The sequence below is a fragment of the Cydia pomonella genome, chromosome 3 (assembly GCF_033807575.1).
Source record: "Cydia pomonella isolate Wapato2018A chromosome 3, ilCydPomo1, whole genome shotgun sequence".
Classification (NCBI taxonomy): domain Eukaryota; kingdom Metazoa; phylum Arthropoda; class Insecta; order Lepidoptera; family Tortricidae; genus Cydia; species Cydia pomonella.
The window spans coordinates 1,306,692-1,323,307 of record NC_084705.1 but is presented as its reverse complement, the minus strand read 5'-3'; the positions used below and the strand labels follow the sequence as shown (position 1 = coordinate 1,323,307).

The 16,616-nt window shown below is 38.0% G+C and overlaps 1 protein-coding gene across 2 annotated transcripts in view; it reads left to right on the top strand.

Annotated features, from left to right (window-relative positions):
• LOC133515741 (protogenin B-like) overlaps positions 1-16,616 on the top strand; it is a 178,603-nt gene that overhangs the window by 128,729 nt on the left and 33,258 nt on the right. For both annotated transcript variants that reach the window (XM_061848312.1, XM_061848310.1), the window contains exons 4-6: positions 14,765-14,906; positions 15,781-15,846; positions 16,179-16,365. In XM_061848312.1, the coding sequence (XP_061704296.1) occupies positions 14,765-14,906; positions 15,781-15,846; positions 16,179-16,365 (395 nt within the window). The remainder of the gene's footprint in view (positions 1-14,764; positions 14,907-15,780; positions 15,847-16,178; positions 16,366-16,616) is intronic.

Below are 16,616 nucleotides of genomic sequence, written 5' to 3'. Positions count from 1 at the left end.
TTTTGTAATTTTTATTGTTTGTAAAAATGGACATGTAAAAGTGCCCCTGTGGCCTATTTGCTGAATAAATGTTTGATGTTTGATGTTGAAAGTCGCGCTAGATGTATGGAGTCGCGCATGAGAACGCAAGTCATGCTAGAGCGTCAGACCTGCTAGAGTTGCGTTCTCGCGCGCGACTCCATACATCTTGCGCGACTTTAAATAAGAAGTCGCGCGCAAGTAATGCAAGTCGTGCTAGACGGTCAGAGAAACTGTCGTTCTCAAATAGACTTATAAAATCGGGCAACTCTATAAATGTCTGACAAAAATAAATTCAAAACCCTTGTTTTATTCTTATATATGTGTCGCAGCCACCTGGTTAAATTAGCCAGCTAATTAGTCACCTAGGCCGATAGAAAATTACTCAATGTTGTAACAACTTGGCGCATTGAACGTCAGCTCTTTGAAAACGACTGGTTCACTCAGACAAGTAATTTAAATGTAACCTAAAAAACTTAAAGAAATTAAATAACATAAGATAAAATAAATAAATTTACAATAAAATACTAAACCTAACCTAACCGAACATCCAATTCATCAATGTCCAAATTAAGTAAATGACTACACGACGTTCAGCCATCTGGTTAATCGTTGCGATCAATAACTTGGTTCGTTGTTTTACAGCCAACTAACGTGGCTAATTTAGCCAGTTGGCTGCGACATATAATAAATCATTTTTATTCCAGACAACATTGATCCATAGGTATATACATTTAAATTAACTAGGCATTCCATAATTGATAAAATAAAAATAACTTGACAATTCATTGATAGGTAATAATAAAATTCATTGATTATTAAAAGATTAAAATTATAAAATTGAAATTAAAATAAAAGTTAAAACGCTTAAAGGTATGCGCATTGCACAGTCAAATTTAGTTAAAATGTCAAAACTTAAAACTGAGTATATGCATACCGATGAGTGTACACTCCGTTTTAAATTGCGTAATTAGAACTTTACATAAAACAATTTCTTTTGTGAAATATATCCCAATTTATTATAAAAGGTTTAAATTTAAAATATGAATATTTTATTTAATGTACCCTACGAGCTACAAGGTTTTTGATACAGGGAATATATGGAGCAGCCCGGTAAGCAAAGTAAGGCCTGTGTTGGGAGGCGCCACATACAGACCCTTGCCTTATGAGATTTTTTTTTTAATACTACTTCAGTGGCAAACAAGCATACGGCCCGCCCGATGGTAAGCAGTCTCCGTAGCCTATGTACGCCTGCAAGGAGTTAAATGCGCGTTGCCGACCCTAAACTCCCCCCCCCGCTCGTTGAGCTCTGGCAACTTTACTCACCGGCAGGAACACAACACTATATGAGTAGGGTCTAGTGTTATTTGGCTGCGGTTTTCTGTAAGGTGGAGGTACTTCCCCAGTTGGGCTCTGCTCTAGATCTGGAATGACATCCACTGGCTGTGCCCTACCACACAAAGCGAGATGACATTCACAATGCCCATACCTCTCTTTTGGACGTAGTTTAAGGACGTACCCGGGTTCGAATTATGAGTAGGTACATCTAATCTAATCGGGTCTAACTTACTTTGCCAAAAAAAATTCAATTGCATAGCTCAAAAAAATACATGAAAAATACTTAGTTGAGTCATTATTATCACAGCAAACTCACAATTAAATAGTCTTAAGTGCAACAGACTCTACGGGCACTTATAGGTTTTTAATGCCAATGTCCGACATTTTGAACATTCATAAGGTACCTTTTTTATGGAACGTCACATACGAGTATGTGACCCGCCTTGGCAACTCGTTAAAAACTTCTACGCTTCGGATCGTACAAAGTTGGCATTCAAATATTGTCATTGGGTGTGATCGTAGATCGCGTTTGGAGTTCGCACGTGGATTTTGTGAGTCAAACTGAAATCAGCAGCTACTGAATTTGCTAATTCGAGTAACTCAACTTAACCAAATAACTAAGTGGCCAGTGGGGATGTTGACTGTATTTAAAATAAATTATTTAACATCTTACACGAAATAAAGCAACAAAACCGTAATAGAGAAATGTAGATAATAAGTTATTTTAAGACACAATTTCTATTTTATAAATCGTATAGAATTAAAAAGAGAAGGTAAGTTGACCGTGAAGTCATTTGTTAGTATTTCATATAAACACCATAGTGGTAAATCGTTTTGACAGTTCAAAAAGAAACTGGTTTGACTAGTAGTCAAATATTCTATTCGGATATACATTTTCATACCGAAATAATGTCATTTTGTTTACCGGCAAGTACAGCTAGATACCTAGAAAGTCAAATACGGCCAATTGTTCCCGTAATGCCGCGAATGTGTTAGAAAATCCCCAAAAAAATGTAGAGTCTATTTTAAAATGTCCAAATAAGGTATTGGATAGCTAATTAACAAATAAATTAACTGCCAGATAAATCTTCCTGCAAAACTTAGCACTTTATCTACCCGTTAAGGTTATTGAAGTGAAAACTTGTTTAGCGGCGCTGTGCACTTTTTGTGATGGGGAAAAAATGTTAAACTCGCGACAGGTCACGTGACCGACAGATTCGTCAGATTGAAAATTCGTAAGACGGACACGTGACCTGATCGAAAAACTGTTACAATGTCATTGAAGCCATTAGAGTTGTTGAAATTATGGATGGAAGTTGATTTTTCTGAGAGATGAACTTTTTAATGTTAAATAATTGTAATAGTTCTGAAGTGTAATTTTTTTTATGTAATATAAATTGTTATGTTTGTGTACGATAGCGCAATAAATGAATATTGTATTTTACCACATAAATGATAGTACTTTTATACTGATAATTAAACCAATTCGTGCAAAATTATTCCCTAATCATTCCAAAATACCAAAAAAGCACAACGTTAATATTCAAGTTTTCACTTCTGCCGGCACTCCCGGAGTACAACCCGTTGTTTTTTTTTGAAGATTGTGAAACGCCAACGATGACTTTATTCGTCAGATAAGTATCAAGTAGCTTATCCAGGACTTTACCTGAACATTGTAAAACAGGCCCTTGCTGTAATAAGAGTACCTAAATGTAAAAATCGTGAAAGTCAATATTTATGTTAATTAATGAACTGTGATGAATTGAGTGGTCCGGGAATGTTGAATTGACCTAATTTACGAGTACAACTCATTCGCGGAAGCCTATTAAGCGCGGAATGAATTCCACCAACCAGTTACAAGATCAGTCTCCGACATGATTACTGATAAGTATCCGACTGCTGCAGAATAGGCATGTTTACATTGTTTACATTATGTACAGAGGCGGCGTTAGGCGTGGGCGACGTGGGCCTCCGCCTACGGCCTCGCGGTCCGAGGGGCCTCGCGCCTCAAATAAGTATAATATCTCGCATAAAACTTAACAATGTTCGTTATTGCTTGCGCCACCAGAGGGCGCTTAATGTACCTTGCCCACATACAATTTTGGTCTTGCCCCGATACTGATTATGTAGTATCCATTGTCCAAAATAACAAACATTAGAATTACACAAAATTCCCAAGGGTGGGCAACGTGTCAGTGGCTCCTGTGATGTTGCTTATGTCCATGGGCGACGATGACCGCTTCCCATCAGGCGGCTCGTCAGCTGACAATCACATGAAATATAATTTATTAGGGAATAATACGCAAAACTCTGCGTAGAGGGCGCCACTACCACATTCTGAGGGCTTACCACGAAACACGAAAATCGAAATTTCGTTATCTGCCTCTCTATCACTATTATATTTGATACAGAAATTTCGATTTTCGGGATTCGCGGTAAGCCTCTATAAACAAACCGCTTTGATGCATCATGCAATGTCAGTAAAAACTTCTCAAAAAAAACCGGCCAAGAGAATGTCGGGCCATGCTCAGAGTAGGGTTCCGTAGTTACTTTTCCGTGACAATAAGCTAAAATGGAGCTTAAAGTATAGTAGATTGTTAACCAAGGGATGAACTGTGGATGTACGTATTTTTGCTTGAAGGGTACACTTTTTGTAATAACTCAAAAACAGCTTAACAGATCATGTCCGCTATAGTTTTCATATAATGTCTATCTTAAGCTCTACTTCCACGATTTTTTTCATATTTTTTGGACCTATGGTTCAAAAGTTAGAGGGGGGGGGCACACATTTTTTTTTCTTTTGGTGCGATTATCTCCGAACATATTCATTTTACAAAAAAATGTTTGTTGAAGACCCCTATTATTTTTGAAAGACCTTTCCAACGATACCACACACTGTAATTCTGAAGCAAAAAAAAAAAATTCACCCCCACTCTACGTGAAGGAAGGTACCCTAAAAAAAAAATTTTTTTTAGATTTTATTGTACGACTTTGTCGGCTTTATTGATGTATGTATCCATGCCAAATATCAGCTTTCTAGCACTAACGACCACTGAGCATTGTTTCGGACAGACAGACAGACAGACAGACAGACAGACAGACAGACGGGCATGGCGAAACTATAAGGGTTCCTAGTCGACTACGGAACCCTAAAAATGTTTAAAGCACAGTATGTATAAGTTACTCTATGGTTTATGTGATGTGATAGTTCTGCTCACTGGCGGCAGAATATTGCATTAATACAGGGAGTATGTGGCAAAAATATGTACAAAAAAGTAATATGATTACTATATTGCATTAGTTACACTACTACCTATAGTCTATCGATTGTTATGATACTTCTTATAATTGTTATATTAGAAAATACATAAATAGGTATATGTGTCTACATTTTAGCTTTATCAAAATCTAAGAACGCCCTGTATATTATAATTTAATTGTAACTTTATCCATCTATAATTTAATTAACAATCATCAGTTATGAATGCTTGTGTACAGAACTGTAGTTACCTAATAATATTATAACATTCAACATCAGGAAACCATACTATTACCATAGATAAATAAATAAAGATAGAGTGCTAACTGCATTAGTTTTCTTACCAAAACGCGGGTTATTTCGTAGTCGACATCTAGCGTCAAGTGGCGGATTTATCAGTACCGATACTTCACACCAGATCTCAGAAGTGTCGCGATTAACGAAAAATTTATTGCTTAAACAATTTACAACTAATATTAAAAACACGAGTTGAAAATAGAGTTCCGGATAATTGTTGAACATTACACTTTTCGTTCGTCGCGACATCTATTGTCAAGTAGCAGTACCGATAAATTCGCTATTTGACGCTAGATGTCTACTACGAAAATAACCCGCGTTTTGGTAAGAACAATGTTTTGGTGTAACAATATTTATTAAGAAACTTAAAAAGCACCTAATAGAAAAATGTTTTTATTCTGTCGATGAATTTGTACGGGACAGTCGGACAGTTGTACTTAAACTTAGTTTAATTTGTATAATGTTAGAATAAGTAATTAGTGTACAGTCAAGTGCAAAAAATATGTATCGAAAGAATCGTCTCATAAATATGGCCTACGCTCTTATTACACTGGAATAAGATGCTATGGGACATATTTCTGAGTAAGATGTGTACACCCATATTTTTACACTTGACTGTAGTTATTGCAACACCCGAATCGGGTAGCATGTATGAACCTAATATTATGTTTAATATCTTTTTTACCTACTAGATGTATGCAATTATAAAAGAATAGAAGAAGACTGATGTATAGAGTTAGCACTCTATCCTTATTTATTTCTCTATACTTATTGATTAGAAAGCTGAGTAATTAGCCTATTTACATACAAGAGTACGAATTTAGATTCTAAGGTTAATTATTGAGTTATTGGAAATTTTGTTAGGTATTGTTTCTATAACCATCCGTGTATACGTCCTAAAACTACTGCCATTGACTACCTTTTAGGTGGTAATTGTTGACTCAGTTGATATATTACTATTTGACAACTCGAAAATAGGCCCGGGGAGGGAACGTTTGTGTTTCGATAACGTATGTGGGTTTTTTAGCTAAATCGAATCGAATGAAGATTTTGTAATTGTATAGACTTGCTTTTTTAGGGTACCCCCAAAAGGAAAAAATGGAACCCTTTAGGATCACTTCGTTGTCCATCCGTCTGTCTGTCTGTCACGACCCTTTATCTAGTGAACGCGCGGAGGTATTGAGTTAAAATTAAAACCATATACTCAAGTCTATGGTCCCTTGAAGCTGTGAAATCAAACTTCTAAGCTAACGTAAACACCGTTTATGCTGCAAATAACTGTTTATTTCGACACCTGGATATCAAAATTTATAGGGTAGGGTAGGGTAGGGTTATAGGGTAATACTATCCCACACTAACTACAGGGAAAATCTGAAAACTATGTAAAGAATAAAAAAATGAAAAATTTAATAATATAAGTTGAATTTGTACGGAAGGTGGGCGAGTCCGACTCGCACTTGTCCGGTTTTTTGATACAGTTACAATGAAACATAAAGCTCGCTTAATAAATATTGACATCGGTTCTCATATGGGCACAGGATTTCTTCGAAAAAAAAAAATTAACGCTTGACATGTTCAAATCCGTTTTTGAGGATCTTCGTTTGGAGCCCCGACTGCACCGTCTTTACTAATCGTATTGCCAATACAACCAACAAGCCGGCACAGCCATAGAGAAATAAGTAAACAAAGAGTGCTCACTCCCTACATACGTTTTCTTACCAAAACGCTTATTCTTTTGTAGTCGACATCTAGCGTCATGTAACGAATTTATCAGTACCGCTACTTGGCACTAGATGTCACGAGTGTCGCGACTGACGAAAAGTGTATTGTTCAACAATTTACAACTAATATTACAAGCAGAAGGAGTTTGAAATATAGTTACGGTTAATCCGGTTATAATATTAGCTGAAAATTGTTGGTCATTAGACTTTTCGTTAGTCGCGACATCTATTGTCAAGTAGCAGTACTCATAAATCAGCTACTTGTCGCTAGACGACGACAAAAATAAATAAGCGGTTTGGTAACAAAACTGACGTATGGAGTAAACATCTATGCTTAATCATTTCTCTATGGCACAGCTGACATGTAAATAGTTTTCAAACAAAATCCGATTACCATTATGTGGTTTACATACAATTATTTGCTAAAATGATCATCGTATGTAAATACTAACTTTGTAGACTGTTAAATACCAACAGGCAACAAACCTAACCGCATATTTAACTTAAACTAACTTTACTTAAGCCTTAAGTGCATCTAATAGTCTGCAATAGGGTAAAACCACCAATTAGTGGACTTATTGGCTCTTAACCACGTATAGGGTAAATTGATTTAAACTTTGATTCTCGCACATCATTTAACCAACCACGAAAACCGTACAGTATTAAAACACGCGGCTCAATTCGAACGTGCACTGACATCAGAATGATATTTGAATCATGTTATTTAGTTATCGTGCGTCTCGCTCACGCCAATACATGTACGGACAAGTACGAGTGAAATGCATGATAACTGAGTTACTATTTAGAAGTTTTTTTGAAACAGGGTACATACGAATTGGCATAACAGTATTTTCCGAATCTATCTTCGAGAAATCAAACCATGGCATTTATTTCAAGACCAGCGGTGGCAGCATGGTTCCATTTTAATCACTTGTCACTATGTCCGTCACTTTCACGCTTACTTACTTGTTAAAACGTGATAGGCATGGTGACAAATGATAAAGGTATCTTATGTACACAAAAAACATAATCATTAAAAATACTTAAGAATTAAAGAATAAATTAGCAATTATCTTAATTAAAACAAAATATAAACTGCGAGTCGTAAAAACTAGAGATGTGCCGACTACGGTTTTGGCCGACTAGCCGACTAGCCGACTAGTCGGCAGTCAGGTGGACGACTAGTCGGCCGACTAGTCGGCGTAGCCGACTATGGTCTTCGCCTAAGTTCGGGCGTAATCGGGAACGTTCGGGTCGCCTGATTCGCTGCCGCACGTGGTTGCGTTTTCATGTTTTGACTAGTTTTGTTTACCTTTCCGATTCACTTGTTGCTCCGGTGTGTTATTATTAGAAAAACATACAAAACGAATCGTAATTGTTGTTTAAAAGTTTAAATAAACAAGTAGTGATCTTTATAAACATTATGTCTAAAAGAAAATCACGCGTGTGGACATTTTTTGACGATGTTGAAGGTGATTCAAGTAAAGTAATCAATGCCAAGTACTTATTTCGTGAGGTGGACTGGTACCAATCGGCAAACACTTCGAGTATGGTGGTTTTTTATTTTATTTCCTTATTTTTTTGGAAGATCTAGGCAGCCGACTATTCGGCTCATTTTGCCGACTAGTCGCCGACTAGTCGCCGACTATAAATGTAGCCGGATAGTCGGCTTTCCCGACTAGTCGGCGACTAGTCGGCACATCTCTAGTAAAAACTTTTCGAACAACCCAACCCGCATCGTTCCCGACGCAAAGGAGCCCATTACGCTCGCAACGTTGCTGGTCCAAACGACCCGTAGCGGGGGTCGAGACCCCTCTCCTGCAAGCAACGCCCAGATCCCCGAGAAAAGTTTTCGCCTTCGAGAAATTGGAAACCTTACCTAGATAAAAAGAGGGGTAAGGGCATTGTGAATGTCATCTCGCTTTGTGTGGTAGGGCACAGCACAGCGGATGTCATTCCAGATCTAGAGCAGAGCCCAACTGGGGAAGTACCAAAACCGCAGCCAAATAGCATTAGACCCTACTCATAGTGTTGTGTTCCTGCTGGTGAGTAAAGTTGCCAGAGCTCAACGAGAGCGTGGAATGTTAGGTCGGCAACGTACATGCAACTCCAGGAGTTGCATGGCGTCCATAGGCTACGGAAACTGCTTACCATCAGGCGGGCCGTATGCTTGTTTGCCACCGACGTAGTATAAAAAAAATCCCAACTGACCGAGAACCTCCTTTTTAAGTCGGTTACATTGCGCCCGTAGACTATACCCGCGTAGCATGTTCGTAGCGCTGCTACGAACATGCTACGAATTCATTGCTTACTACTATTTACACGTAGCATAACATAAGTACGTACAGTCAAGATATTAAATATCGAACCGGACAAAGTGCCACAAATATATACACACTACCTTAATACATACGCAATAAGGTTGTGTATACATATTTTTGGCACTTTGTCCCTATCGTTATTAAATACCTTGACTGTACATATTCTTCTTACTGCTAAGAAGGCTAACGGCCCGATTTGAAGAATGATTAAGACACGTTTAAGATCTTGGAAAGATCTTTAAAAGATCGATGACTAAACGACATGTCAAAATTGACGTTTATTTCGATTCCCCTGTGATCCCAATAAGATCTATCTACGATATTTCTAACGTCAAAGTGACATTAGTTGCCCGAATCGAGCTGCTTCTGTCAATTATACGACATACAAACGATATCTAAATGAAAACTTATCTAAACCAGATGTTATCGTTATCGTATCTCATTCTTCGAATTGGGCCATAAGTCTAACGAGCTTCGAAGTAAGGTGTGTACACAAAACAAAGGTAGGAATGGCGAGATTCGCGCGCTTCTGTACAGTCGCCATCAGATATATCGGAGCGGCCGAGGTGTTCACAAATATCTGAACACCACAAATATCGGGTTAGGGTCGGCACGCGCATGTAACTCCTCTGGAGTTGCAGGCGAACATAGGCTACGGAGACTGCTTAGCATCAGGCGGGCCGTATGCTTGTTTGTCACCGATGTAGTATAAAAAAAAGAACACACATTTATTGTCAAGGCGCTAGAGTAAGTGTCTACGTCTTCAGATATTTTTGAGCACTTAGGCCGCTCCGATATATCTGATGGCGACTACTAGCAGCTCAGCTGGTTTAACTTTAAATCTGAAAGGTAAGTTATTTTTAGAACCATTGGCCAATATCCATTTTAGTTCCTATTTACAATACAAAGCTATTGTTTTGACCACCGGTATGGTCTATTGGGTAGTGACCCTGCCTATGAAGCCGATGGTCCTGGTTTCGAATCCCGGTAAAGGCATTTGTTTGGGGTGGTTTAGGTGATGAGCACAGATATTTGTTTCTGAGTCATTCTTCAAAAAAGGAGTGTACAGGTAAAGCGTCCGCAACGCGCATGTTATATCTCTGGTAATGCAGGCGTCCGTAGCCTACGTTGACTGCTTACCATCAGGCGGACCGTACGTTTGTTTGCCACCGACGTGGTATAAAGAAATCTACTCCGAATGTCGTGATGTAACTGTTGGCAAACCTAATGAATAAAATAAAATGTCGCAAGTTCGAGTCTTACCCGAAGCAGTGATTATTTTCCATTTTTCCTGGTGGAGGTGGCCATCAGAATGTATAATTTAATGTATAAAATTGAGACAGTTCGCTCACCAATACGTTTATTTGTTTATTCCCCGCCATCTCGTCCGGAAACGGGGTCGTTCGTGTTTATGTCAATGTCTATATTTATACATCTTTCGCGGCGACACAGTTTTCCTTCGGAGTTGCAAAACAAACAAGTTATTTATTGTTGTTTCCATTTTAGATGCTTTTCTCCAATTGTTTTACTATTTGTGACGACGCAATATCGGTCCAGCAAAGATAATTGTCAATTTAAAAGTATTTGTTATTTCTTTGATCTGTGCCCCTAGTGTAAATAAATTCGATTTTGAAACGTGACGTACGCGTTTGCGTTTAGTCTCATTTTGTATTGGATTTAGAAAGAGCGCGCCAAGCGGGACGTTTTGGAAACTCAAAATCCTATACAAAATGAGACTTAACGCAAACGCGTTCGTCACGTTATGATGTCCATTAAATTTACACTAGGGGTACTGATTTTGAGTTATTTAGACATTTGGAGGCCGATTTGGTTTTGTTTTGTTTTTCATAGGACCTTGACAATCGTCTTGGTGATTAGCGAACATCTCATGGTCGACTTTTCACTTCATTTAACATACACCATTCAGCGTGATTGATCCTCAAGTTCGTTTTAAAATCAAATAAAAACTTTAACAAGTTGTTGAATTTGAATGGGCCTCCGTAATAAAAAAAAATATTAACGCATTCACTGCCAACGTTTTCGTAGCGCTACACGCGTAGCCGATTCTAGCGTTTTCCCGCTTTATAGAAGAAAGTGACTACGGACAGAGCGCCCGCCAAGCGGGTTCCCGGCACTCAATGTGTTAATGAAGATAGACAAGCACTTTATTTATTTAAACTTCATTGCACAAAATATAAGTAAGTAAGTAAACACTTTATTTTACAAGAAAAATAAATATTGATTACATCTGAAAAGAATGGGGTAGTACAAAGGTGAACTTATCCCTAACCTAAGAGAGACCTCTTCCAGTTAACATATACCTAAAAGAGTAACTAAAAACTATACCTAGAGTAATTATATATTATTACATACAATACGTTATATATAAATATCTTTTTGTACATATATGAATAAATAAAAATATATACAAGAATATAGAAATGGCATTCGCGTCCAGTCAACCATAGGGCCAAACTGAGACACTAACAATTGGTGCAGTGGGGTTCACGATATAAATTATTTTTGTATGTCTAATCGCTACTTTCCATGAAATGTCAAATCAATTTGCTGACATGAATACTGATCTATCAGTATCAAAAGTTTTTCTTAAGTAAAAAAAAAAGAAATATTACTTTGCTAATCCGCGAGAAAATAACGTGTTAGTCAATCAGTGCTAACCCGTTATACTTACTTGCGTATTTTTACATGCAATTAATGTTCCCACCCTCTCACCGCAAAAATAAATACGCAAATAAATATAACAACCCACCACCAAAAATACAAAACTCGACACGTGTTTCGCCTCTCTACGAGGCATCCTCAGGAGATGCTGGAGATGTTGACGGTCTGACACCCGACAACTCGGTCGGTTGACTAACACGTTTTTTTCTCGCGGATTAGCAAAGTAATATTTCTTGTTTTAATTAGCATGGATTTCCGCAAAGTAACGCCTGATTCTATTAATTTTTCTTAAGTCATTTCTTCAACCTAAAACGTCAATTTTGATACTGACAGATCAGTATCATGTAAGTATCATATTAGTAACAGATCTAATCAGTGGCGGCCTTAGGGGGTGGCGAGCAGGGCAGTCGCCCTAGCCGTCTCGCGCTAGCGAGGGCCTCGCATCAATCTGATCACATGTTTATTTACAAGGGCCTCGCAGAGCAGATTTTTAAAGGGGCCGCCCGGGGCCTCGCGAAGGTTAAAGCCGCCACTGGATCTAATAACGAAAACTAGAATTGGACTGTTAGTTATAATTAAATATTCCGTAGATATTCACGAACTAAATTATATTCACGAGGAAAGTCAACATGAAAGCAAAATCTAAGTAAAATCATGCCAAAAGTCTAGAACAATAGCGAAATTACTCGATTACTCTACTGTCTAGACCTAGGTATAATTAATGTTAATTAATTTCCTCTAAGGGACGCGGCGAACCGAAAATAATCCCTATTTAGTATTTCTTACTAGCCCTGTAAAGTTTATTTAGGTGTTGTATACGAGCGCTTTGTTTAACCAGAGACACGTTAAAGGTAACGATTGGCAATAGGGTAATGTACTAATTAATAAAATTTGCTACCCTTTATAAAACGTAAAACAATTATTTATTTCTATATAGTTTATAGTATGCAGTGTCATTACTTTAGGTATAGATTTCAATTACTCTATAGGTTAACTGGAAGAGATCCCTCTTAGGGATAAGTTTGCCTTTGTACTACACATTTACATTTTATCTGATGTAATATTTCTTTTTCTCGTACAATAAGGTTACTTACTTATACATGAACCATGAATTTTATTATAATTAATCTAAAAACATATTTGATCTGGGTTCTTCATTGTATTCGCAAAATTAGTTTCATTTCTGACGTGAAACAACTTAATTGTACCCGAAGTGAGCCGTGGCATGAACATGGTATTAAATTACAATACCAACAAAAATAAATATAGGTATTTTATTACATTATAATTAAAACTAAACTGAAACTAAAATAAGACCAAACCATTCTAAGATAATACTATAATAAATCTGAAAATGACTCCTGGCACGATGGCAGCATTTACTCGCTGGATTCTTAGGCTGATACATTGAGCGAGGAATCTGCCAGCTTTTTGGTCTCCTGTGGAGTTTACGTCTCTGAGCGCCCGTTTCTCAATGTCCAAGTAAGGTATTGGATAGCTAATTAACAAATAAATTAACTGTCTTTATCTACCAGTCAAGCTTATTTGAAGATTGTGAACAATGACTGTCAGATAAGTGGCAAGTACGTTATTCACGACTTTACTAGGACATTCTGAAATAGGCCCTGAGTCTTTTAGACATGTTTTCGAAAGTAAAAAATAAAGTCTTTATTATGTTCTAGTCTCTGTATCAGGTGTTATATATGTCCCTTATTTAAGTAGGTAGCCTCTCCGTCTCATGTCTGTTCCTAATTAAACAACGCATAATTTACGGAAACTGAAAACGTAGCAAAAAACAATACCAACACTGAACGCCATTATATTGTGCTGGTGAAATATGTAAGCAATTTTCTCTTTGTGAGTAACAATGTGGTTAGGTGATGCTAACAGGACATTAAGAACGAAATTGTATGTAGGTATACCTACTTACCTACTTGAATAAAGGTTATGTTAGAATATAATAGAATAAAATTTATAATTTACTTTTATTCGTAAACACACAGTTAATAGACATACATAAAAAAGTCAAAATATTGCCTCATCTCAGCATGTTGCTGGCGATTTCCAGCGCTGATCTTCCGATGAAACCATCAAATGAGAAATAATCACGGAAGGTAACAGACAAGAGATAACAGATAAGGTAAAAGGATAGAAACATAAAGTAAATCTAAATAAATAACACACAGTAGATAAACTTATACAAAAAAAAAATACAACATGACTTACAACACTAAGGGGAAATGCAAAGCGGTGATAATATGGAAAATTTTGACAAATGTTTGTATAAAATACTATTACACGCCTCTAAGACACTAAGGTTGTGCAAATATATTTTTGAAACGTTGGCTTGCAAATATATTTGTGAACTGGTCCGTACTAACTTAAACGAGTTTTTTTATGTTCAAAATGAAATTTAAGTAGAACGCTACATTAGGTATTATCGTTATTACCCAAGAGTCCCAAGACTTGAGAGGAAAGGACGTGTTTATTACCTAAATATGAAATTTTTTACGTTTATTATGAAGTTTCTGAGAACAACCTTCAATTATAATTCTTAGAACTATTGGGACTTGATCAACTAATAGGGGGTTTGTACTTAGAATAGAATATAATAGAAACGTAAACACAAACAAGACACATTCCACAACATAATATAACAAAAACAGAGAAAGTATAAAGTGCCACGAAATGTCCTCATCTCAGCATGTTGCTGGTGGCTTCCAGCGCTGATCTTCCGATGAGACCATCAAGGGAGAAAAATCAAGAAATACTTCTATTCAGTACCTTCATAGCTAATCATTAATTAGGCTATTACCTATTTTGGAGATGCCCGATGTTTAGGGTTGCCATGCGTCCCGTATATACGAGATTGTCACCGTTTTGATTAAACTAAACAAACCAATGTGAATATGTATGTATTTGCACCCAACAATAACGCCATTACCACCCTATTGTCCCATAATCGGTTCCGATGTTTGAGGCCAATTGTAAATACTCTAATGAGACCCAGAAACAGTTGTGTTGTTTTGGAATTTAGAACACTTAGTTACTCAATAAAAGTACAAATTAGATTGTGGAATATGGATAAAAATTTTGTCATACAATTTAACATAATCTTCTTTCCGCAGACCTGGACAAGTTCTCCAAGTACCCTGAAAACACGACGGCCAGACGCGGACAGCCGGTGATCTTGCCTTGCGTCGTTAGCTCAGCGCCGCCGGCCACCATCTCCTGGCTGAAAGATGACCGGGATCTTCCTGCAGACGACAGGTACTAACTACTACCAGAACCAAGTACCCTGAACACGACGGCCCGGTGCGGACAGGAGATGGGCCTGCCTACATAATATGGGTAAAACGGACAGCCCCATGTGCATGGCGTGCATGGAAGAAAAGGAAACAGCAAAACATATTCTTCTAGACTGTAAACAGGTAGACTTCTACCTGTTTACAGTCTAGAAGAATATGTTCCTATATACTTATATAGGAACAAATACCCAGGGACTCCGTGCTAAAGGAGGCAGTTAGCAACCTGAAGACTGTAAGGTTTCTTGGAGGAGCTGGGGTGGCTAGAGTAGTGCTACCTCTAACTAACTAACAACTGGGCCTGCCCTGTGTCGTCAGTTCAGCGCTGCCTGCCACCATCTCCTAGTTAAAGGATGACCAGGACCTCCCTGCTGATGACATGTATTAAGTATTACTAGAACCAAGTTCTCCATGTACCCTGAAAACTCGACGGCCCGGCGCGGACAGCCGGTGCCCTTGCCTTTCTAGTCACTCTATTTTCACATAGAAGAGCAGAATCCCGATGTCTCTGCAGGCTACCCAAACCTCGGGGTAATAAGGGTTTGAACCCGTTTGGTGGTGCTTCAACGTAGTTCAGGCTATAATAGGAAGTTGTTTCATTGACTGGATTTGGTCAGATAAAGATCTCACAAATTTATTCTAGGGAGCCTAGAATACTTGACAAGAGATATAAACAGTTTTTGTCCTGCAGAGAGCTCCAGAGTGATGTTTACGGTACCTCATCATTTTCATTAATCAAGTCTGTAGAGCATGAAAGTATTTATAGTGCCTAGTAGTAGGCCTACTATTTATAGAGGCTTTGGTAAACTGAAATATCAATACATACTTGTTTCTTTCAGATACTATTTGCTGAAAGATCAGCTACTTATAACTGAAGTGCGAGACAGCGATGCTGGTCTTTACAGGTAATATTTTCTTCTCTCTAACACTATTATCTTAACAATAAAATTGTGTTCTGTCTATTTTGACAGAGTATAAGGAGGACTTTTTTAAGACCAGTAAACTATCTTCTAATCTAGTCTGGGACCTTATTCGACATGCAAAATTCTCAACTATCGCGTTCACATCAAAGACCACATGATTCTGTCATGACTGATGGTTGGATTGATGGCTTTCTTAACATCTTGTTTTTGTTCGAAACTTTACTATTTATTGTAAATTGGTGTACTCTGATTTTGAATATCTCGCTCGACTAACAACTTCTGCAGTTAACATTTACACACTCATATAATTTCAGATGCATAGCAACAAACTCGTACGTGAACAAAACCCGTACAAGCCACGGCGGTCGGCTGCACGTGGCTCCTTCAGAACCTCAAGCCCTGGAGTTCATGCCCACCTTCGAAGACCACCAGCTCCTAGTTCCAGAAGGGGGGGATGCGGTCCTACCGTGTCCCGTAGCTGGATGGCCTAGGCCATCTGAAGTAAGTACCATGCAGTCTCATAGACATGTCATCGCTTAAAAGTCTTTACTTACGGTGGCGTCGTTGATCGGGTCGCCACTTTCCCGAATGAAGGTTGAGGGAGGCGATGGCTGAGATACACGTCATACTCGTGAACGGGTGCTGTTTGTGGAGACCGGTCTGTTTAAGCTTACACGGGGTGCAGGTTATGTTAAAGTATGTAACTTTACTTTTGAGTGGCATTAACGTGAGACACTTCATTCGGTTCTTGT